This window comes from Falco naumanni, chromosome 1 (assembly GCF_017639655.2).
Source record: "Falco naumanni isolate bFalNau1 chromosome 1, bFalNau1.pat, whole genome shotgun sequence".
In the NCBI taxonomy this organism is placed as follows: Eukaryota; Metazoa; Chordata; class Aves; order Falconiformes; family Falconidae; genus Falco; species Falco naumanni.
The window spans coordinates 19701011-19720816 of record NC_054054.1 but is presented as its reverse complement, the minus strand read 5'-3'; the positions used below and the strand labels follow the sequence as shown (position 1 = coordinate 19720816).

The following is a 19806-nucleotide window of genomic DNA, read 5'->3' as shown; positions in this document are numbered from 1 at the left end:
GTATACTATATTGAAGTTCATAAAGCATATGCTAAACTACACCATCAGCAGCAAACACAGCCTTTGCTAGTGTTACAAATAGAGATTCATCACACCTTTAATTACAATTTCTGCACTGCAATAACTATTTAGTACTATTATTCTATTTGAGCACATCTTTGCTGGGCCAGCATCCTTCCTTCAGCGGGAGATGCTGATTGATCTTTACAAATATGAATAGCTGTATCAAACAACTGAACCAACCAAAAAAAAAAATCACATCAAAATCTTACCTGTTGTGTACCAAACCAAGAACAAAATAGAGCTTGCAAATGTTTAAAATCAAGAGGGTCAAATTTAGCTCTAGGATAAACAGTTATAACAAAATTGTGGATGGCTACATTTGAACTGAACTTCATTTATGTATCTTGTTTGGTTTTAGTATCTTAGCAAACTTATTTGTCAAATTAGAGTGTCATAACAGCTATTGTTTAAATAGCACAGAAACAAAAATACTGAGGCAGAAATGGTTAGACAATGCTATGAACAGAAACACATGCAAATATTAACCTTAAGGCTTCAAAACGCTAGCACATCCTTACCAGTTTTTCTGCGTTCAGATCTCTGTTGCAGAAAAGTTAAAACTCACCATAAGTAAAATATTCTATTTCTGGAGGAAGTGTGACCTCAGAGAGGTCATTCTCCTCAATGTAGTTGTCCACATATTGTTGTGCTTTTGTGGCCTGCAGGAATGCCAGAAGCCTCGCTGTGAAAGCGGCAATGAAAATGGACAGCATCCCAAAATCCAGAACGTTCCATAACTGCAAAATATATTCCCTGGGTCCTTCCAGCCACAACTCCTTGCATTCTGACCACATCATACCTGCAACAAGAAAGGAAAAAGCCCCACAACATAGCAATATTAGCCAAATTCTTTTCGTTTGAATTCTTTGCATTCTCCCATTTCATGAAACCAGATGGTACCAGTGGAGCAAAAATTCACTTATTTGCAGAGTCACGGCATCATACACCTTGAGTAAGGCTCTCTTGGTTTCAACAGCGTTGATCAAATGGGAAGGTATTGATTGATATGTGGGAACAAAGCTCGGACATCTCCACATAGGGTAGCGTAGAGCCACAACTTTGCAGCAAGTCTTACAGCCTAACAATGTTAACAGTATGCTGTACTTCTAAAGAGGAAAAAATGCTAAATGTGGAAAAAGAACTCTCCCTTCCTTACAATTTGTACTCATAAAACACTTCTAAGGCAGAAGGATTAATTTTTACAGAGGAGCACAACTATCCAGCTACATACATGACCCTTTATGAGCACAATTATACTACTGGTTCTCCACTTCACAGAATAAGACCCTTTTCAGCACAGAAAGTGGAATTTGGCTATGTGTAATTGAGTTTTCTTATTCGAACTTCTCCTGAGAAAATAATTTCCATGGATTTAACCTACCCTAACATTAAGATAAAGGAGAACTTAGATCAGGAGATACAGGTGATTCAAAAGGCAGAGCAAGGCACCTTCAAGCAGCAGCCCCAGTAACACTTCCTTTCTCTTCCACTGCCTGTAAAAGCTGAGAAAGCTAAATTATCATGTGGCTAAGTGACATTTTGTGATGTAAAGCATCTGACTTTGATGAAATGCTAGAAGATAGCATTTTCTGCCATACAGAGTTTCCAACAGGCTGACAGTTGTTCAGGTTTTGTGAAAGAAACCCTGAGTAATTAGAACTGACTCAGCCCCTTGACACTGGTAGGAACTGTGATTTCTCCAAACGCTACCTAAGCAGCAATGCCACAGAGCACTGATGTGCCAACACATTAATACCGATCCATAGGAACTCCTGACCTTCTGGCATATACCGCAGCGTAGGCTTCCTGACACTATTTAAGAAAATCATTTTAGTAAAGTATAATTTCTGTGGCGTTCTCTTCAGCAAACCTGTGCTCCTGCTACAAATGCCAGGACTATGAAAGATGAGGCAAATCAGCAAAGAAAATTTTACCCCATACTGCAAAAGGAGGCAGATGCTCTGATGCTCTTACGAGATCTAATGCACTGTTATCTGCCCTGAGGGTTTATTCTAACCACACAGCAGCTGGAGCACAGGTTTGGGACCTGCGCTTCTCTCCTTTCTTTTAGAATTTATATCTGCAAGAAAACAGTTGACAAAGATGAAGGGGCAATATACCTACCAAGTACCCATACCATGATCAGCATTTCTGTCCAGGTGAACTGGGTAGTCTTCACCCTAAAGATCTGCTTAGGGTAATCAGTAACAGTGACATTCGGTAGCGTTGTTATACCTTCAAATCTGTCTGAAGCATTGAACACCAGCAGGCCTAGGAAAATAATGAAGGATGCTGCATGTGCCACAAATTTCATAAATGGGCTTCGAAGAATTCTTCCAAGCTGCAAAGGCAGAATTGAAAGCAGTCACTCAGTTTTCTCAAAGAAACAAACTATCTCATCAGGCATTCCAGAAGCATAAATGGGCACTGAAGAACTCAAGACACTCTGAAATCTCTTTTTAAAGGATGCTCTTCCAAGTGCACTGAACTGTGATGCTCTACCATTTCAGACAGAAGTCTCCCAAAGGCAGCCTCAGGGAGTACGTTGTCCTGTTAGTGAGTGTTCATGTTATTCCATAAACTCTAGGTGGCAATGTTTGAGGGAAAACACCCTAAGGAACAACAAATGTACAATGGCAGTGACCAGAAAGGGTTTGATCTCCTGCTCACAGATACCAATGGGGGGTGGAAACAAGCCCATGGAAAATAAACAAATAACATCTCCAAGTAGCAAAAGACTTTCCCTACCAACAAGTGTGTACTATTAGCCTATCTACGACTTTAGGCCTAGGGAAAATCATAGACTTATCTTCTCATCTTTAGCTACTGTATTCCATCCACGGAATAGATGTTCAGAGCTGTTAAGTGCTAAACAAATAACCTGTGTCTACTAAAAATAACAACTGTTCCATCACAAAAGACTAAGAAGGATAAGAACAGCAACATTACTATTTTCAAATAAGTTCCACTGATTTAATTCACACCTGCACTTGGCAGAAGGACAAAACAGCAGCAGGGGCAGTCTGTCCGCACCACAGAAGGGGGCCAGCTGCCTCCAGAAGACCACAGTGGAAACAGCAATGGGCCCGGCGCTCATTACGCATACGAAAAAGAAGAGTCTGCGATCCCATCAGTACTATCCTTACCCTGCAAGCCAGCGTCAGAAGTGCCAAGCTATAAACCCACTCCTCTGAGGACAATACTGCCGGTACCCTTTATTTAGGCAGTGAAGGTTTCATGTGGCCAGTGCTGTTGCAACTCCCCACCCTGTACTCAAGACATGCAGGTATCAGCGAGGCTGCACCACACACAGCCATTTGTGCATTGGCTCAAGCACAGAGATCCCTTAACAACGCTCTTTGGAAACCTCTTGGGGGCAATGCACATGTAGGGGTACTTGTCCTTCCCAGCCTGCTCCCCTCTGGGAGGAGCAGTACCTTTGGAATTCACCTTTCTGTGGCCTGAGCGGGACAACACTTGTGCCATCTCTGTACAAGGCGTGACAAGGTAGATGCTACACAGACCTCTTTGTCTTCGCTGCTGCACACCTCTTAAGGCCAAAGGTCTCCTGTCTCCTTCAGTACAACAGAACAATATACCGCTCTGCCATAAAGCCCAACCGTTAGCTTTCTTATTTCAAGGAATGGTGTTCCTCAGATGGGTCAGCTACTACGAACTAAGCGGACCAGCGCAAGCTAAAGAGCATTTACTACCTGAGCAAACGATCTCAAGTTCCCTTCCTGCTCCCAACCTTTAGAAAGTATTTTGAAATTACAATATGAAACAACTGATCTGAATGTACAGTACTTTACTTGACATGAGCACTAGGAAACATGTCAGGTGTTTCTGGTACTGGGAATTAAAGCTCAAGGACAAATGTCACTTTCGTATTGGACACTAGCTAAAATGCATTTCTATGATATGGAGCTGTGAGTAAGGAATATCTTTACTACAGATATTAATGGAAAGTGACATTTCAGAGAATAACAACAGGAACACTTACACTACTTTCATAAAGGTTTATCTTTAAGGTAAATAAGTATTTAACCCAGAGAAAATACCAGGTTCCCTTGAAATAGGCAGGAGATGAGCAAAATCTTGTCCTTTTCAAGGTGAACTACAGCAGCAAAATGTAAGTGAATGAAACTCACATTTCTTTGCTGTACACTTGTTAAGGAAATAAAATTGAAAGACCATACTCAGCACAGAAGTAAATTTACTTTGATTTTTTTCAAAAGCTAATGTAACAGAAATCTTCCTTCTTCTGTTTTACCAAAGACCTATTCAACATGCTTCATTCGCAGACAATTCACACACAATAAAGATTTCAAAGAAACTGTGGTTATTTTAATTGTGAGATCATCAGGAAAGCTGGAAGCACACATATACTTTCACATAATTTTGAAGAGGTAAGAGTTTACAGTTGCCCTCTCTTAGGAATATATCTTAACACATGGTTGGAATACTGTGTTTAATTTAATTTCTGCTCTATGGTCCACCTGGTAAAACAGAACTCCTAGGGCAGGAATAACAAATACTTTACTTAAGATTAAGTTCTGCATCAGTGAAGTCAACAGATGTTCTGCTAATGGTTTATATGGGAACGGCATCAGATGCCATCAGAGGAGACCTAATACACAATCTGAGTGGTGAATTTCAAAAAATCCATGTTACTAACACAAATACAATTATATAGCTGAGATTGTGAGATGAGCACAATCTATGGAAATTTTAAAAAGAAAAAAAGCTCTCAGAGAAGGTATTTTTTTTTCTTTCTTTAAACTTAACAACCGTGTATTTGCATGCTTCATCACTGTGGTCCCCTCTTTACAGTGCAAATAAACAGTATCTTTTGGCTCAAGACTACAGATTACTAAAAATACCATTAATTAATTAAAATTTGGAAGCAGCAGCATTAGAGATACAATATTGCATTTTGAATGCCAGAAATGGAAAACCAGCTCCCAGAATACTATAAGATACATAATTTATAAAATTCAGTACCCTGCTACATGGCGCAATCCAATAACCAATGGCTAGAAATGGAAGGCCCAATGCCACAACCAGCACAACGAGACACTTGATAGCTATGGTCTGCTCCCGTAATCCTGAGAGATTTTCATACCAGATAGTCAGTAGCTGTTGCTGACAGTTTGGATGGGCCACAAACTGTAAAGAAAAAGAAAGAAAACCAAGACATATTATAATTTATAAGAAGCGTTATATAACTGCTACATACCTGATCACCTGAAATATCTGGTGTTAAGTGAGAGCTTAAGTATCATGTTTTTTCTCCTTTCTTTTAAAATAAAAGTTAATAAAGAAGAAACTACTGAGCTGATTTAAAGCAGCACTTTGGGGACAAAGCTGCACACGTGGGCAGCCATTGCTGTTAGAAGCCTTTTATGCATTATTAGAACAGCTTCACATACCTGACTGGATCTTTTCAGAGCTGAACCTCAGTCCTAACTTCCAACAATTTCTCAGCAAATCAAGCTGATTCAAGGCACGTGCAGAATTTTTGTGGAGACTGAAAATTCTGGTCTGACCATAATCCACCGTGAGCCTCTCCCCTTCCTGCATGTGCTCTTCACAAACTTCCTCAATGCCATTTTGATTTGGTTCGTTGACAAAAGCTCCAAATACCTCCTTAACCATCTATACATTTTCAGTCTAAATCTTACTGAGGCAAGAAATAAAGGAAGCAAAAGTAGAGCACAGAATTTTAAACCTCACCAGGACACACAGAGATGAATATTGAAAGGGCTTCCTCTCTCTCACTACTACCATCAATGGTGCTAGCTATCACCTCTAAGTAGAGGTACTTGGGATTTGAAAAATAATCAGGAGCGACTTACTACAAATACATTTTCATGCTTTGTGGAAAATAAAATTTAGCATTCAGTAATACAAGAAAATGCCATTTTGAGAACCAGATGAAAAGATGATCTTATGGTTTTGCCAATGCTCTAAAGACTCTGTAACAGACTGTATTTTATTGTACAGTTTTGTATTTTCTCCAAGTTCATGCATTTGATACTATCTCAGCTGAAAAATATTAAATTCTCAAATTTGACAGTTCTCAAAAAAAACTTTTCCTTTTTCACTTTTTCAAAATTTTAAAGGACCTTGAACATACAGATTGTTATCACTAGAGTCTTATGCTATTCTTTGTATTTTAATTAGTTGTTAACAGCTTAACAACACACTGCAGGAGGCTCAAATAACATCTGAGGTATATGCTTTAACTAAAAATATAAACATTTCACTGTTTTCTGAGCAAGCCAGTTTTATTTTTAATGAATTATTTTATGAGATGTTTCTTTTATCTTTGCTGGTTAGTTTACATTAATGTTTATCAATATTAAGTATTTGCTCATTTCTATGGCAGAAGGAATAAAAGGTGCCAAACATAACAGAGATAACCACAAGACCAGATGTGCACAAATATCTGAATAAATATAGCCTCTGATAAAATGACCAAAAGCTGACATATTTAGGCACTTAAAACAAGAATATCCTGATTGTCAGTAGTCTAAACATACACAGCTACAACTGAATTTCAGTTCGCTGAACGTCAGGCCACCTTTGTAACGTTGAGCCTTACATCCACATTTTGGTATGTAATTTTCTTGCACTCAGACATGGACACATGAAAGATAAATTTTCAAATATACTTACTCTCTTTTGATCTAACTCTGATGCCCACTGAAGTCAATGGTAAAATTTCAACTGACCTTAACTAAGCAAAACTGAGACATCATCAGGGGCTTTTGTAACCAACTGCTTCAAAACAGGGAGGGAGGAAGCCAGACAAACATCAAGACAAAGAAACAGGGTATCAAGTGAATTTATTGGGATGTAGTCATGAAGAGACAATGAAACAAGTAGAAAAGCAGGCTTAGGATTAACACTCAGATTCTCCTCAGACAGTTATTACAACACAAACTTGCTCTCCTGAGCCTTCTGCATAAGTTCTGTTCCTTCCTAGCTTCCACAAATTCTTCCTTAAGTGTCCCAAAATTGAAAGGGAGCAGAGATTGACTTGTTACAATAGTAAACCGGCACATATTAAGGATCTAGTAGCCATAAAAACCCACAAATAAACAAACAAAACCAACTTCCATCTTTCTCCTATGCAGCAAATAACATGCAAACACTATTTTCCTAGCTTCAGTAAGATTTCAGTATGATCACAGGGAAAGGGAAGTGATGCTCAAATTAATTACGGAATGATGAAACAAGCTGCTGCCAACAACTGCATTTGTATAAATATGCTTTAAGTTTTATTTTACTAAAATCACTTTTGGTTGAGTTTGTTGAAAAGTGAGCATATATTGCTCTATTTTTAAAGCACTGCTGTATTTCTTTAGGATGAAGTAACGTGGGCAGAGGAAACTGCAGCCACTCCATCAGGATCATGTTGTGTAACCTGAAGTGTGTAGCCCATGTTGGGTGCTGCTACTAAAGAAACATAAGGAATGGGAGGGAAAAAGAATTCTATAACTCCCAGCTCCCTATGTTCTTTGCCCATATATTTACACTTCTGGTTAAGTCAATTTCTAAACTTTTATCATACTCATCACTATAACTGTTATACAATATCCTGTGAGCATGTGGGATATCAGTTAAGCACAAGGGTAAACAGTCTAGTTACCACAGCGATTTAAGGAAATCTGGTAATATACTTTCACACTGGTTGAGAACAACTAGTAAATCAGAGTAAAGAACGCTAGGCAGTTTCACAAAAAAGATTTCAAAATAATTCTGATAATCCATGTTGGCTTAAGAGTGAGATTTGATCTGAGTTGCTTATACTTAAAAAAAAAATAAAATACTGTAAACCTTGGATATCCATTTTATTATCCTTTGTACTCTATTGAGATCATAATGTACTATATGCATTCTTGTTTGCCAGGTCTTGCCTGCAAAACTCCATTTATATTCCAAATCTCATTAAAAAATGCATACAGTAGTACAATAGGGCAGACTTTTTTTTTTTAAATATCAAATTAAATCATTGGCAATGAAAACAGGGAACCTTAAAACCCTCAAGAGGAAGAATCTGAAGCTGTTGCATGAACTTTAAAAAGGGAAGCATTCTTCATAATTTAATCTACTTTGCTCTAAAACTAAAGTCCCAAAATATTTTGGTGTGCGATTCATTAACCAGTTAGATTATGTATCAATGCAGTTTGTTTCTACAGTGGAACGGCCAACAGAAATAAATAGAAAGATTTAAAAAATTTTCTAAGAAATTAATGTCAACCTGAACCACCACAGAATCATTTAGGTTGGAAAAGACCTTTGAGATCATCAAGTTCAAATGAACCCAGGACTACCAAAGTTAACCCAGGACTAAACCATGTTCCTGAGCACTGCAGCTACATGGTTTTTTTAAGCACTTCCAGGGGTGGTGATTCCACCACCTCCCTGGGCAGCCTGTTCCACTGATGGACAACCCTTTTGGTGAAGAAATTTTTCCTAATATCCAATTTAAACCTCCCCTAGTGCAACTTTAGGCCATTTCCTCTTGTTCTGTTGCTAGTTACCTGGGAGAAGAGACTATGGTTATATTTTTATTAGGCTGTCACCTTTGAAGCTTATGCACCATAAAAAATGCCAGTCTGACCCATTTGAAAAAAGGAGACTGGTTTTTTTTTTTGTGTGTTTGGGCATTCTGAAACATGCCCCAAGCCTCTTCTTTTGCCAAGATAAATTTCATTCTCAACTCAGGACATCAAAGGACAAATCCCACAGCAGATTAACTGTGGCCAAAGACAGGAAAATAAATAATTATTTCAAATTACAAAGACATTTTTAAAAAGCAGGCTTGAAACTGTAGGGAAGAGGAGAGAGAAGAAACACCCACATCACTCCTACTACCAGAGGGAATAGGAAGAAACAGCAAAGGAGCTTTAAGGGAGCTCGCCTAGGGCTATGAATCAGCCCACAGGCCCTCTTGCATCTCCTCCAGAGCTATGTGCTGGTTTATTCCTCCTCGTCTATCAACATTTTGATCTGACACTAAGAGATCTGCCTGTGCTATAATTTTCCCCAAAAAAGGGAGGAGTTAGTGAATAAGATGCCAATGGTTATGGCAAGTTCTTCTCTGGCAGTAAGTCTAAGGGCTCTTGAGAAGATCTTAGCAACTTATTTAACTGTTGGCCACTGCACAATATGCACCATTTCCAAGCGCTCAGAGCAACTTGTGTCACTTCTCTCATCCACAAAAACTCTGAAATTCATCCTTCTCTTCAGCTCTGCTGAAATACTTAACTCTATGATTACATTGCTTTTATTTTCAGCCACCTCTTCTATGTTCCCCCCGCCCTGTCTATCTGTCTCCCTCCGTCCCAGCTTCATCTCCTCCAAGAACAGCAGGTTCACATCATATTTACCTACCAATCACCTCATCCTACAACCCTGTTCCTTCTGCATTCCTCTTACCTCATCCTACTTTAGACACAGTTTCTTACTTTTCATTACATATGTAGATCTTATTATCATATTTATTTAATATTTTAGGATCTAATTCAAACCCCAGGGACATGCACGAGTACAGCATCTGGTCACCAAGAAAATCCCAATTTTAATTTAGCTGCTTTTCTGGGCATAATTAACTGTAACACTTCAGATGTATTCAGTTTTGTGACCAAGAACCAAGTCATCAGTATGTAAATATTTTTCTGTATGACTAAGAATGATTATTATGTTATTTATTCCTAACATCCTAATGACTGAGTTTAGACGTAGCAGGAACAGATCCTGGCACACTCTAATACACAAACATACAACATACAAAGAGATTTTTGAATCTTCTTTTTTGTCTAGTGATTCAAAACTTCAGTGTTTGAAAATTAAATCCTGTGATTTTACTTAAACAAACTCTTAATGATTTCACTTGGAAATTCCATTCCGATTTTTATCTCTGCAAGAACTGCAGAACTTGGCCCAGTGTCGCTTCTCTGAAATTTTGTTGACCATCTAAAGACAGAGTTAAGGTACAATATTAAAAGTGTGACATCAGTAGCAATTCAGCATACAGAGCAAGGCTACTTTTCTAACTAGTTTTTCTTGGTTTCTTAATTCCCTTAATCCTTCACTATTGGGGCTGCAGTTTCAGTATGAACTTTAACTTCAAAATCATATCCAGCTTACCAGATGGGCTACTTTAATGCAGTGCCTAGGGTATTAAGTGCAAGAGTTTCATTACTAATAGAATTTAAAACTCCATTTCCCTAGCAGTAAACTTCTAAGCACATTTGCTCACTTGTCATATGCTTTTTCCTGTCTCTCCTCCCTCTGAAAAGGGCATACGGCTCATTAACCATTTCATGGATCTGCTGTTCTGTTTGGCTGTACTGCTGGCAACGTTAGCTGACCTTAAAGTAGCTGATGCAGAAATGTAGCTAGAAATACTGAAAGCTAAGAAACGTAAGCCACATCCTTGTTTGTTTCCTACAGTTACAGGGTTGAAATCATCCCATGTGGAGTTCCCACATCTGAATCTGTGCTACAGTCAGAATATTGCTATAATCTGCCACAGCTGTAACAGACTCAACCCCAGCATCAAGGGATCACCATGGCAGAGACATTTCCTGGCTCAATCCCTGTCATGCCCTTTGTAATGGCCATTTAGAGAGAACAGCACATGTAGAAATATGGTAACAACTCTGCACCATCTATTTATTTCCCTCCACCAAGATCACTAGTGTTGTAGGTTCTGAACTGTATTTGTCACAAATTGGAGCCAAAACCTTGGTTTATCTACAAATAATTAATCTCTGGCAAGAGAAGAAAACAAGTTTGCTAAATGAATTGTCTTTTTTTGTACTACGTAGATTTCTGTTATTCTTAACAGATGTGTGGCCCTTTGCTTAGCAATTAATTTCATCAGTGACAGCAACCTCATAGAATACCAGTGTCTTCAGAAAGAAAGCTGAGATTCAGGTCTCAGGAAAGGTTTGGTACACTTTAAAATGCAAGAGCACAAAGAATTCATATGTTATTTAGATATAACAACATGTTTATGCACCTTGATTCTTTTCCATTATTTTTAATTAATTTAATACTTGCACATATTTACCTGGAATTCTGGTAATCAATATGCATTTATCTGCTGTAGACCAGTTCTATATTGGAAATGATGAACTGCTCTTTGGGATATGCATTTACAATTTTTGTTAACCATCTTCTGGGGACATAATAAGCACCAGTATTTCCCAGCTGTTTGTGGCAGGTTGCTTACAATTAATTTTATGTGGCAGATTGGCTCCACAGGTGGCCACAGAATAGTGTTATTTATTCTGAAAGACACAAGGCTTCTCGTAGAGATGATGAAACTATAATGGCTGTTAAGAATGGAAATGATGCTAACCATGTAAATAGGTAGCTGTAAATAATAGAGGCATTGCTGTATTCCTTGAGCCCTCTCACAGTAGGACACAGTATTAACTATTTTCTGTGCCAGAGTAGTGGGATCTTGAAAAGAACACTATAACTATATATTGAAAACTGTTAAATGGATATGCATTGTGTCAAATGTGTGATACACAGCTCCATTTTTTAACACATACCATTCATTCACAAAATAACTATTCATTAAAAATTATTTTGAGAGGCATCAACTGAAAACACATCGCACTTCACAAAACACTGATAGATACAGGTGCAAAGATAAAGAAATGAACTGATTAACTAGCCACAAATATATTCCATAATTTTTGGGCACTGAATTTTAAAATATTTTTTAAAGGAACACACAGAGTAAATCATGTAGAATTTCTCACTGAAACCCACACAGTTGCAGATTGGCTGTTTGATTTACTGTCATATTTTAAAATAAATTAAAAAATAACATACTTAGTGACAGCTTAGATGTTCTCTTTTTCCCTTTTCAAAGTAGTAAAAGGAAGACCTTTCTTTCCAAAGAAAACCCACCAAAAAAACAACCAAAACCAACAATCAAACAAAAAACCCCTATGTGTTGATAGGAACACTAGTAGAAAGCTGCAAGACTTACTTCCCAGAATTTACTTGCCCAATTAATTTAGTTAAGGTAGAAAGCAAAGATGATAAAAAGAAATAATGAACAGACCAGATCTTTTCAGTGGCTGAACCCAAAACTTTCACCAACACAGCCTTCTCTTTGGATTAGATATTTACCACACAGACCAGCAGAAAGATACATCCTCACTCTCACTGAGTGAAAATCTGGCTCCAATGAAATGTCTTCTTTTGGATTAATCACAAGAAGGGTCTGACCAACTGTGTATAACCTTGCTAGCACAGCTGATTTACGTCATTAAAACCTCCTGCCAATTCTCAGCTGTGGAAAGTAGATTAAACTCCTCCACTGTAGTCCCCTTCTGCCAGCTTCTGCCTTGTGAAAATCTTGATTACACACACTATGTCTCCGTAAAGCACCCGATCACTGGTTCATAGAGACAACACTGTGTTCCTATTACACCGTCTGAAAGCACTGGCTATGTGCAGTTACCTTTTTGACTTCATACTTAATGGCCAGCTTCACGCGGCTCAGTGATGCTCTGTGCCTCTGCGCTTCAACTGGCTCAGAGTTTAAATCCCCGTTCAGAATGGCCTCCACTTCTTCTGAGTCTCGGCAGAGATCAAGAACACCAACCACAAAATCCTTGCACTGCATAGACAGCTTGCGATAGTCATTCTGGAACAGAAGGAAAAAGATGGTTCATGATGAACACACTTGAAGTCAACAGTAAGGAAAAAAGGACCTATACAAGTTCCTAAAAATTAATAGTGTTTGAGGGGGGGCTGGAACTAGATGACCTTTAAGGTCCCTTACAACCCAAACCATTCTGTGATTCTATGCTTAGGAGCACATCAGACATTTAAGAATTTTTGTATAGTGGAACCATTTCTTCTCTGACACAAGGTAGCCACTTGAATAGAAGATGATGACAACTGTTTGAGAGCAAGGGAGCATTAATAATAGTGTGATGAAAATAATCCAGATGGGCAGCAAGGGGAAGCTGAATGGACAAATAAGAATTGCACAGACAAACTGGGACCAAAATTCTTTAAATACTAACCTCACCTTTGCAAAAACTTTGCAGACAATTAATGAAATAATTCTTACAGGGTTGCCTCCCAGGCTACAATTATGTTTCTACTCTTTCTACACTGCTAAAATGGCTGCTTACTCTTTAATATACACCATAGTCATTCCCCGCCTCTGCTTCTCACTTATCCTTGGAACCACTTTACACCCAACAGTGCATCCAGTGGGTTACAAAGTAACTGCACAGAATTACTGTGGCATGAACTTGGACACCAGTGTTGTGGGAAAAAATACCCCAAATTTCCTGTACAGGCAACACAGAAACCAGCTTCTTCAAAGGGCAGTTAAAAGATACTAGGCTCCTGACTCATTCTCCAAGAGGTGACCTTGCCACTGACAACACAGCTGAACTACAGAGAGACATTTCTGAAAATCTCAAGCCTTTTATTTAAGAGCTCTGTCCATCTTTCCCTTCCTCTCTCCTTCACTTCTGTCTGTAAATGCCACAAACCATTCCTTTTCCAAAAATCATCTAATATAACTCCCTCTTGTTCTTACTCCATCAGCTTTCCCTTCCATTACTGCTGGAGTAAACAGCTCTGCCTGCATTACCTTCTGAAAGTATATTTGTTTTCTGTTATTAAAAAAATCCTTCCTCCTCCTATCCAGCTTCTTTTCAGAACCTAATCTTTTAGCAAAGCACTTCTTTTTCTCCCTCACTAGTTCAATTTCGGTGCAGTATCACTGGCCATTTCCAGACTTGTAGCTTGTTGACTACAGCTGTGAAATCTTACTGTGTCACACAGAAAAAACAACTACTTTCTACTCATCCTTGCTCTTTCTAGCTTTCCTCAGCTCCTTCAACCATTCAGTGCTTTGGGACCATGTCCTGAATTACGCCCATGTGCTGTGATACTTTCTGTGCAGCTACTATACTACTGCATCAAGGACGCAAGTGGTACTGCTTTTCACTAGGTTCATGACTTACATCTGGCATGCTGCTCACAAGTTTCACACTATTCATCCTTACAAGCAAGCTTATATCTGTCTTTGAGGTGATACCTTAAAACAACTCAGTTGCTCCTGTATGTTGACTTTGCAAAGATTTCCACCTATCTTTCTCTTCAAACAAAACATTTGTGGCTATGGTTCAGCATTTTAAGATCTCTCTGTAAAGCATGCACATGTAAAGCTCTGCACTGGTTGCTCATGCTTGCCTGTGTCTTCCACCACCTCTGTGACATTACCTACAAGCTCTTACCTGATACCCAGTTCAGTAGAAATCTTGGTCTCATTTATGTGTCCATGTCCTCTCAGCTAAATTTCTAGGACTTCCTTATCTGAGATGTAGCCTCTGATTTCCTCATATCAGGTTACAGTTGAAGGAGAAAACTTGACTGAACCTGCCAATTTTACCTTGTATCAAGTGTTTCAGTGCCCAACTGAAAATAGCATACCCTTCTTTTTAAATTACGCCACAGCTTTTCTTCATTCCACCCTGCCCCCCCCCCCCCCCCCCCCCCCCCGTTCATCAAATGACTAGTGTGAATCCTCTGCCTCTCCATTTTTGGATATTTACTGTTCATTTTCATACACTGCCATTTTTAAAAAAATCACTTTTGGGGGGTAACAGATTTTTTTCCTTTGTGGTTCCTGCCTCCTCAAAAATGATTCCTTACTGCTCCTGCCCTCATATTTTTCTCATTCGGTCTAACATTTTTTCCTGAAACCCTCAGTTTTTCCCCCTTGCCTAAGTAACTTTTCCTTCCTTGTGCTGGTAGTTTTGTTAAATTTTCAACTTGGCATCTATAAAGTGGGACAGAGAAACTAATGTGCTCCCAATAGTTTCAAATTATTTTGGGAAAATATGGGAAAAGAGGCTGCATAGGATAATTGCAGGAATCAGCTATCAATCCCACAGGTCAGACTCAGATATGAATCAAAATGAAACACTACTGGAGATAAACAAATACTACTAGGAATTGTGTTATTATGGAAGACTAACATTCCATAGAGACTTGGAAACAACCAGTCCTAGTCATAGACCTAAACAGGACTCAGCTATTTCCTTTGATCATAGAGGGCAAATTAATTCAGTTGTCAGTAAACCAACAGGATGTAAGGTTATTTTAGATTTGTTTTTGTTAACCAAGGAGAACAGTACAGAAGAGTCAACTATAAAAATAATACTGGGATACACGATTAAATTCAGTGAAAGGATAAGCAAGCATATGTATGACTAAGCCTTAGGACGTTTAAAAAGGCCAAGTCTCACAAGAAAGCTAGTCAAGGGAGTGAAACTTACTTATAATTATGCATGAAGGTCCAAAGGCTTTTAAGCAAAAAATGTGAAAGCGATCAGACATCAGTTCCTACAGAGATAAAAAACCTTGCAAAGGAAGACTCCAGAATGGTGGCTAGAGCAGCAGTCTTAAAGCAAAGGGGAACAGTCTTTCCTCACAGTCTAGTTATAGAGGCCATGAACTACAAGCATAAACTGCTAGAAGTCAGGCTTACAAAGGATATTAAGCAAACCATAAAGCTGTAAGACAATGTAAAAAGAAATGGGGACTTTCTTCAGTGAAGACAAAGCAGACTAAAGACATCTTGAGTAAATCCAAAAAGAATACCATGCCTTCAGTTCACTGAAGTCGTATGCTCTTAATACTGTTTATATTGTTTTCACAACAGAATTATTACGGATCTGTGCAAACATGAACACTCTTCCTTAAATTTCCAATTTCAAGCAACAGTTACTTACACATTTCACTACAGCTAAAGAAAGGCAATTTACTGAGATGGCTGGGCAAAACCCACAATGATCACCAGACAGAGCATAATATTAATTCAACAGGAATAAGACTGACAATCAATTTTTCTTTAACACTATAAAGTAGCTGTAAATCCTCTGCAGCACATGGGAGGATATACTAACTTCACTGACTTCAGCAGTAGTACTATATAGCTAAAAGATAAACTACATTCTTTCTCACTTGAATGTGCAGGCACTTGTAAGCTTTACATGAAAAAAAAAGTCTTTGCTTTAGTATGATTTCTACCTGTCCTATGCTCAAAGGTGACATCTCATTAAGGTTTCATGAAGTTTAGTTTAAATGCTTTTGTATTATTCGAGTGCTTTATGATATAAGACAACCCCAATTGTGTCCTTGCATGAGTGAACACAGATTGTCAAGTTGCAGGGAGTGTCTTCATTTAAGTCTTTACTCTAACTGCAGAAAGGGAAAGAGAAACAGTGGACCTCTAACAGGTAGGAAGTAACAACAGTTACTCTTGCTAAAGGTTCACTCCATTTTCTTTACCTATTAATTATTCTCTTTTTCTTTAAAATAACACAGAAATGTTACGTTACTAAGAAGCTGCTTCTCTAACAACTTCCATATGAAAGTCAGGAAAATGCTATAAACCAAGTCTCACACATATGCAAGTACCCAAGTACAGCCTAGCATCAGGTTCATCAAACGTAAACATTCAAGAAAGTTTCTGTTATAGTCACACACACAGTTTAAAAGATCAATTAACATAGTTTTCTCAGTTAGTGCAAACTAAGCAAGAAGAATACATTTTCACTGGCAGTTACAATTGTGAAACATCGCCTACAAATGGCAAAGTGGCATAAAATCACTTTACTTTGGCAAAAGGGAGACGAATTGCGATTGCAGCAGTATCTCACCAAGACTGTTATTTCAATAGACTACAGATTGTTTCATTTTGCTGTTCTCTCACAAACGCAGACTCATTCCCACAAGTGTGTCAGAGCTCCTGACTCATCCTGGCAGAGAGTGCAAAGCTCCTGCCCTCAAAACTCACACTATATTAACCGACATCCCAAAAAAATACTCCCGTCCACTCTGTGAATGGCCCTGTCGGTTCCTGCTTTGCATGGACTACTTGCCTACTACACAACAGTTACCCACAATTTTACTGAAAAATTACCAGTGCTACATGCTTCTTGATAGGTGGATATATCACTTGCTTATGAAAGTTATGCTTATTGTCAGACAAGATTAAAGATACGATGGATTAAATTTTACTCTGTCAAATCTAAGGATTAAATTCAGGCTACATTATTTATAAATGCTATTACGAGAACTGAAAACGAGTATGTGCTATCTGACTCAGGCTTTGAATCTTACACTAGGAAAACTTGTCGGATTTCCCTCTTCAGGTGTTTACTTACTTATGGATTAGCAAATCAAATTTACATCCATCTACTTGATCGCTTTACAAAATTAAACAGAGAAACACTACCCACATTGTAACCATGGGATGCAATTCTCAAACAGCCTTCTACCTCTAGGGTGTTGTGTGAATATCAAAAACCAGAATCTGTGGTCTTAGTCATCCACATACACCTCTGCTTACTCTTGAGAATATACAAATGAAGCCACCAGATCACTCATCTCTTATGGGTCATAAACAAGGCTACCAGAACTCCCCATCTGGAGTATCCATGTTCAAAAAGCCCTGCTACATGCTGTGCAAGTTGCCAATTTGTTAATGTGAAGCTGATCTTCAGGGGAACGCTGAGTAAGGCACCAATAACCCTGCTTATATAGTGGGGTTCTTTGCGCATAGTACAGGGACTTGATCAACAAAGTGCTCCTTCAATTAATTCACAACCTAACTCAGCTGGTTTTACTAGCTATATCATCTTAAATGGTAACGCTCTCAAAAAAATAACTGGTTACACAGACATCTTTGTAACATCAAAAATACCAGCCTGTATTCTGCATTTCACAGATACTGTAGCTGACACTGGTACATAATGGCAACTGATGACGACTGGAATTGCAGAACTGTGTCTCACAAGCAGTAGTGGAGGACTCTGACACACGTCAATGGCTGGATCTCAGCCTGCCCAACTTTGCATATTCTGTCCTCACTCATAACATTAAAGACTACCTTATGAGTTCATCTAGAATTTTTACAAAGAAAATATCGACCTGTATGCAAAGAATGAAGCATATCAATTAAAATCTTCAGCCGATTTCACACTAAAAATTTTGAACTATTCCAAAGAAAATGTACACTGAGCAATCACATGCAGTCAAACAAAACTTATAGATCCATTTTCTATTATGAGCATCACATTCCTGTAAGCACCACAGTTTGTGGCTATGCACAGTTGCCTAACTAGTTCACACACATTATATGCAACCATAGACTTATGTTGAGTATTATGTAATAAATGGCCATTTTGAGATCATGCATATAGTTTACATATATAACTGCAGGAACTGTATATGCAAATAAAGCACATAATTGCAGTAATGATTATGGATCTGGGCCCTGTCCTTTTAAAAGTTGGACCTCAACGTAAATCAAGCTTGAACACTCTTTGTTAGTTCAGCTGAGATAACACTATGTAAATTTACTTGGAACGGTGACAAATTCCGCTTTTAGATGCACGTCCACATCTTCCATTGGTTTCAGTAGGGGCTTTTAGCAAAACTGAGAACAGGGATTTATCCTATATAAAACAGGACTACAATCTTTTTGATCCTTGCTATGATAGACCAAATTCTGACATGGTATCAGCTAGCGCAATTTCAACTGGGAGAATTGAGCATGCTTACACAGGACAGCATTTAGTTGAAAGCTGGTATACAGAAACAATTATGTGGCTTTTTAGCTACCTTGAGATGGTTTTTTTTCTATGATGACTCCAAAAGAAAGTTCCATCAGCTGTTCTGACTGCTAGAAATTCTCCCATCACTGTGCAGTCACACTTTTAAAGTTCTCAGGGAGGAGGGTAAATATCAATTAACTTCAATCAAGCAACTAAGCTACAGCAGCCACAGTGGCCAGGGTCTGCTAAAAATTATAATAAGAAAACACAGAAATTGAGAATGCTTGTATTGCCCAGTATTTTGTGGTGCTACTGTGACTGGAAAACATGATTCTCCAGCTATGGTAATGAACACTTTTTTTACATTAAGACAAGATACAGTTCCACACTGAACTTCCCTAGCCAGTCTAATCAGGTACAAAGTGGTACACCTCTGAGATCTCTAACTGCTCACAAAGGCAGATGCCAGTAGAATGCCACTCTAAACTTTTTCTAACTTAAACAGTTTTTGTCCTTGTCAGCAAAAGAAAGGAATCAAATCTGCAGATTATATATACTTTGAAATCACTTTCAGATCAGGCACATTGGTTATAAAAGCTCTTAAAAATACTAAAATTGGTGAAGAAGCCCAGAGTGAAGAATAATTCTAGTTTTGTAACTTAGATGCAGAACTTCATCAACAGTGCTGCTTGCTTTCTAACTATCTCTACTACATATAAAACACTCCTAAAAACCTGACAAGAAGGAATCTCATCAGCTGCTTCAAGGAACTGAAATTTGGTGTGACAGCAATAGGCATGAAAGAGTAAAGGGGTTTTTTTATGATGTGGTAGCAGTCTTGACTCAGATAAAACAAACTGAAATTTCTGACATCATCTGAAATCCTGCTGTCAATCCCTGGAATGGGGACTAGGATCGCCAAGGAAAGTAAACTAAATACTGTGGCACCTGCCTTGGCCACAGGGATGACATGCCGCTATACTGGACATTGCTGCTTAGACAGCCAGGCACTGATAATCTCTGCTGTTCCCTTAGCTGGTTTCCAGACCTAAAGAGGAGTCAACCAGCATGTTCAGACAAGCCAGCCATGTTTTACCAGCATTAGATAAAG

The 19806-nt window shown here is 38.5% G+C and overlaps 1 protein-coding gene across 1 annotated transcript in view; it reads right to left on the bottom strand.

Moving 5' to 3' along the window:
* Positions 1-19806, bottom strand: part of TRPC3 (transient receptor potential cation channel subfamily C member 3) — a 44650-nt gene that overhangs the window by 10481 nt on the left and 14363 nt on the right. Inside the window, 4 exon segments of the mRNA XM_040584021.1 lie at positions 629-862; positions 2188-2404; positions 5068-5232; positions 12566-12751. Of these exon segments, the coding sequence (XP_040439955.1) occupies positions 629-862; positions 2188-2404; positions 5068-5232; positions 12566-12751 (802 nt within the window).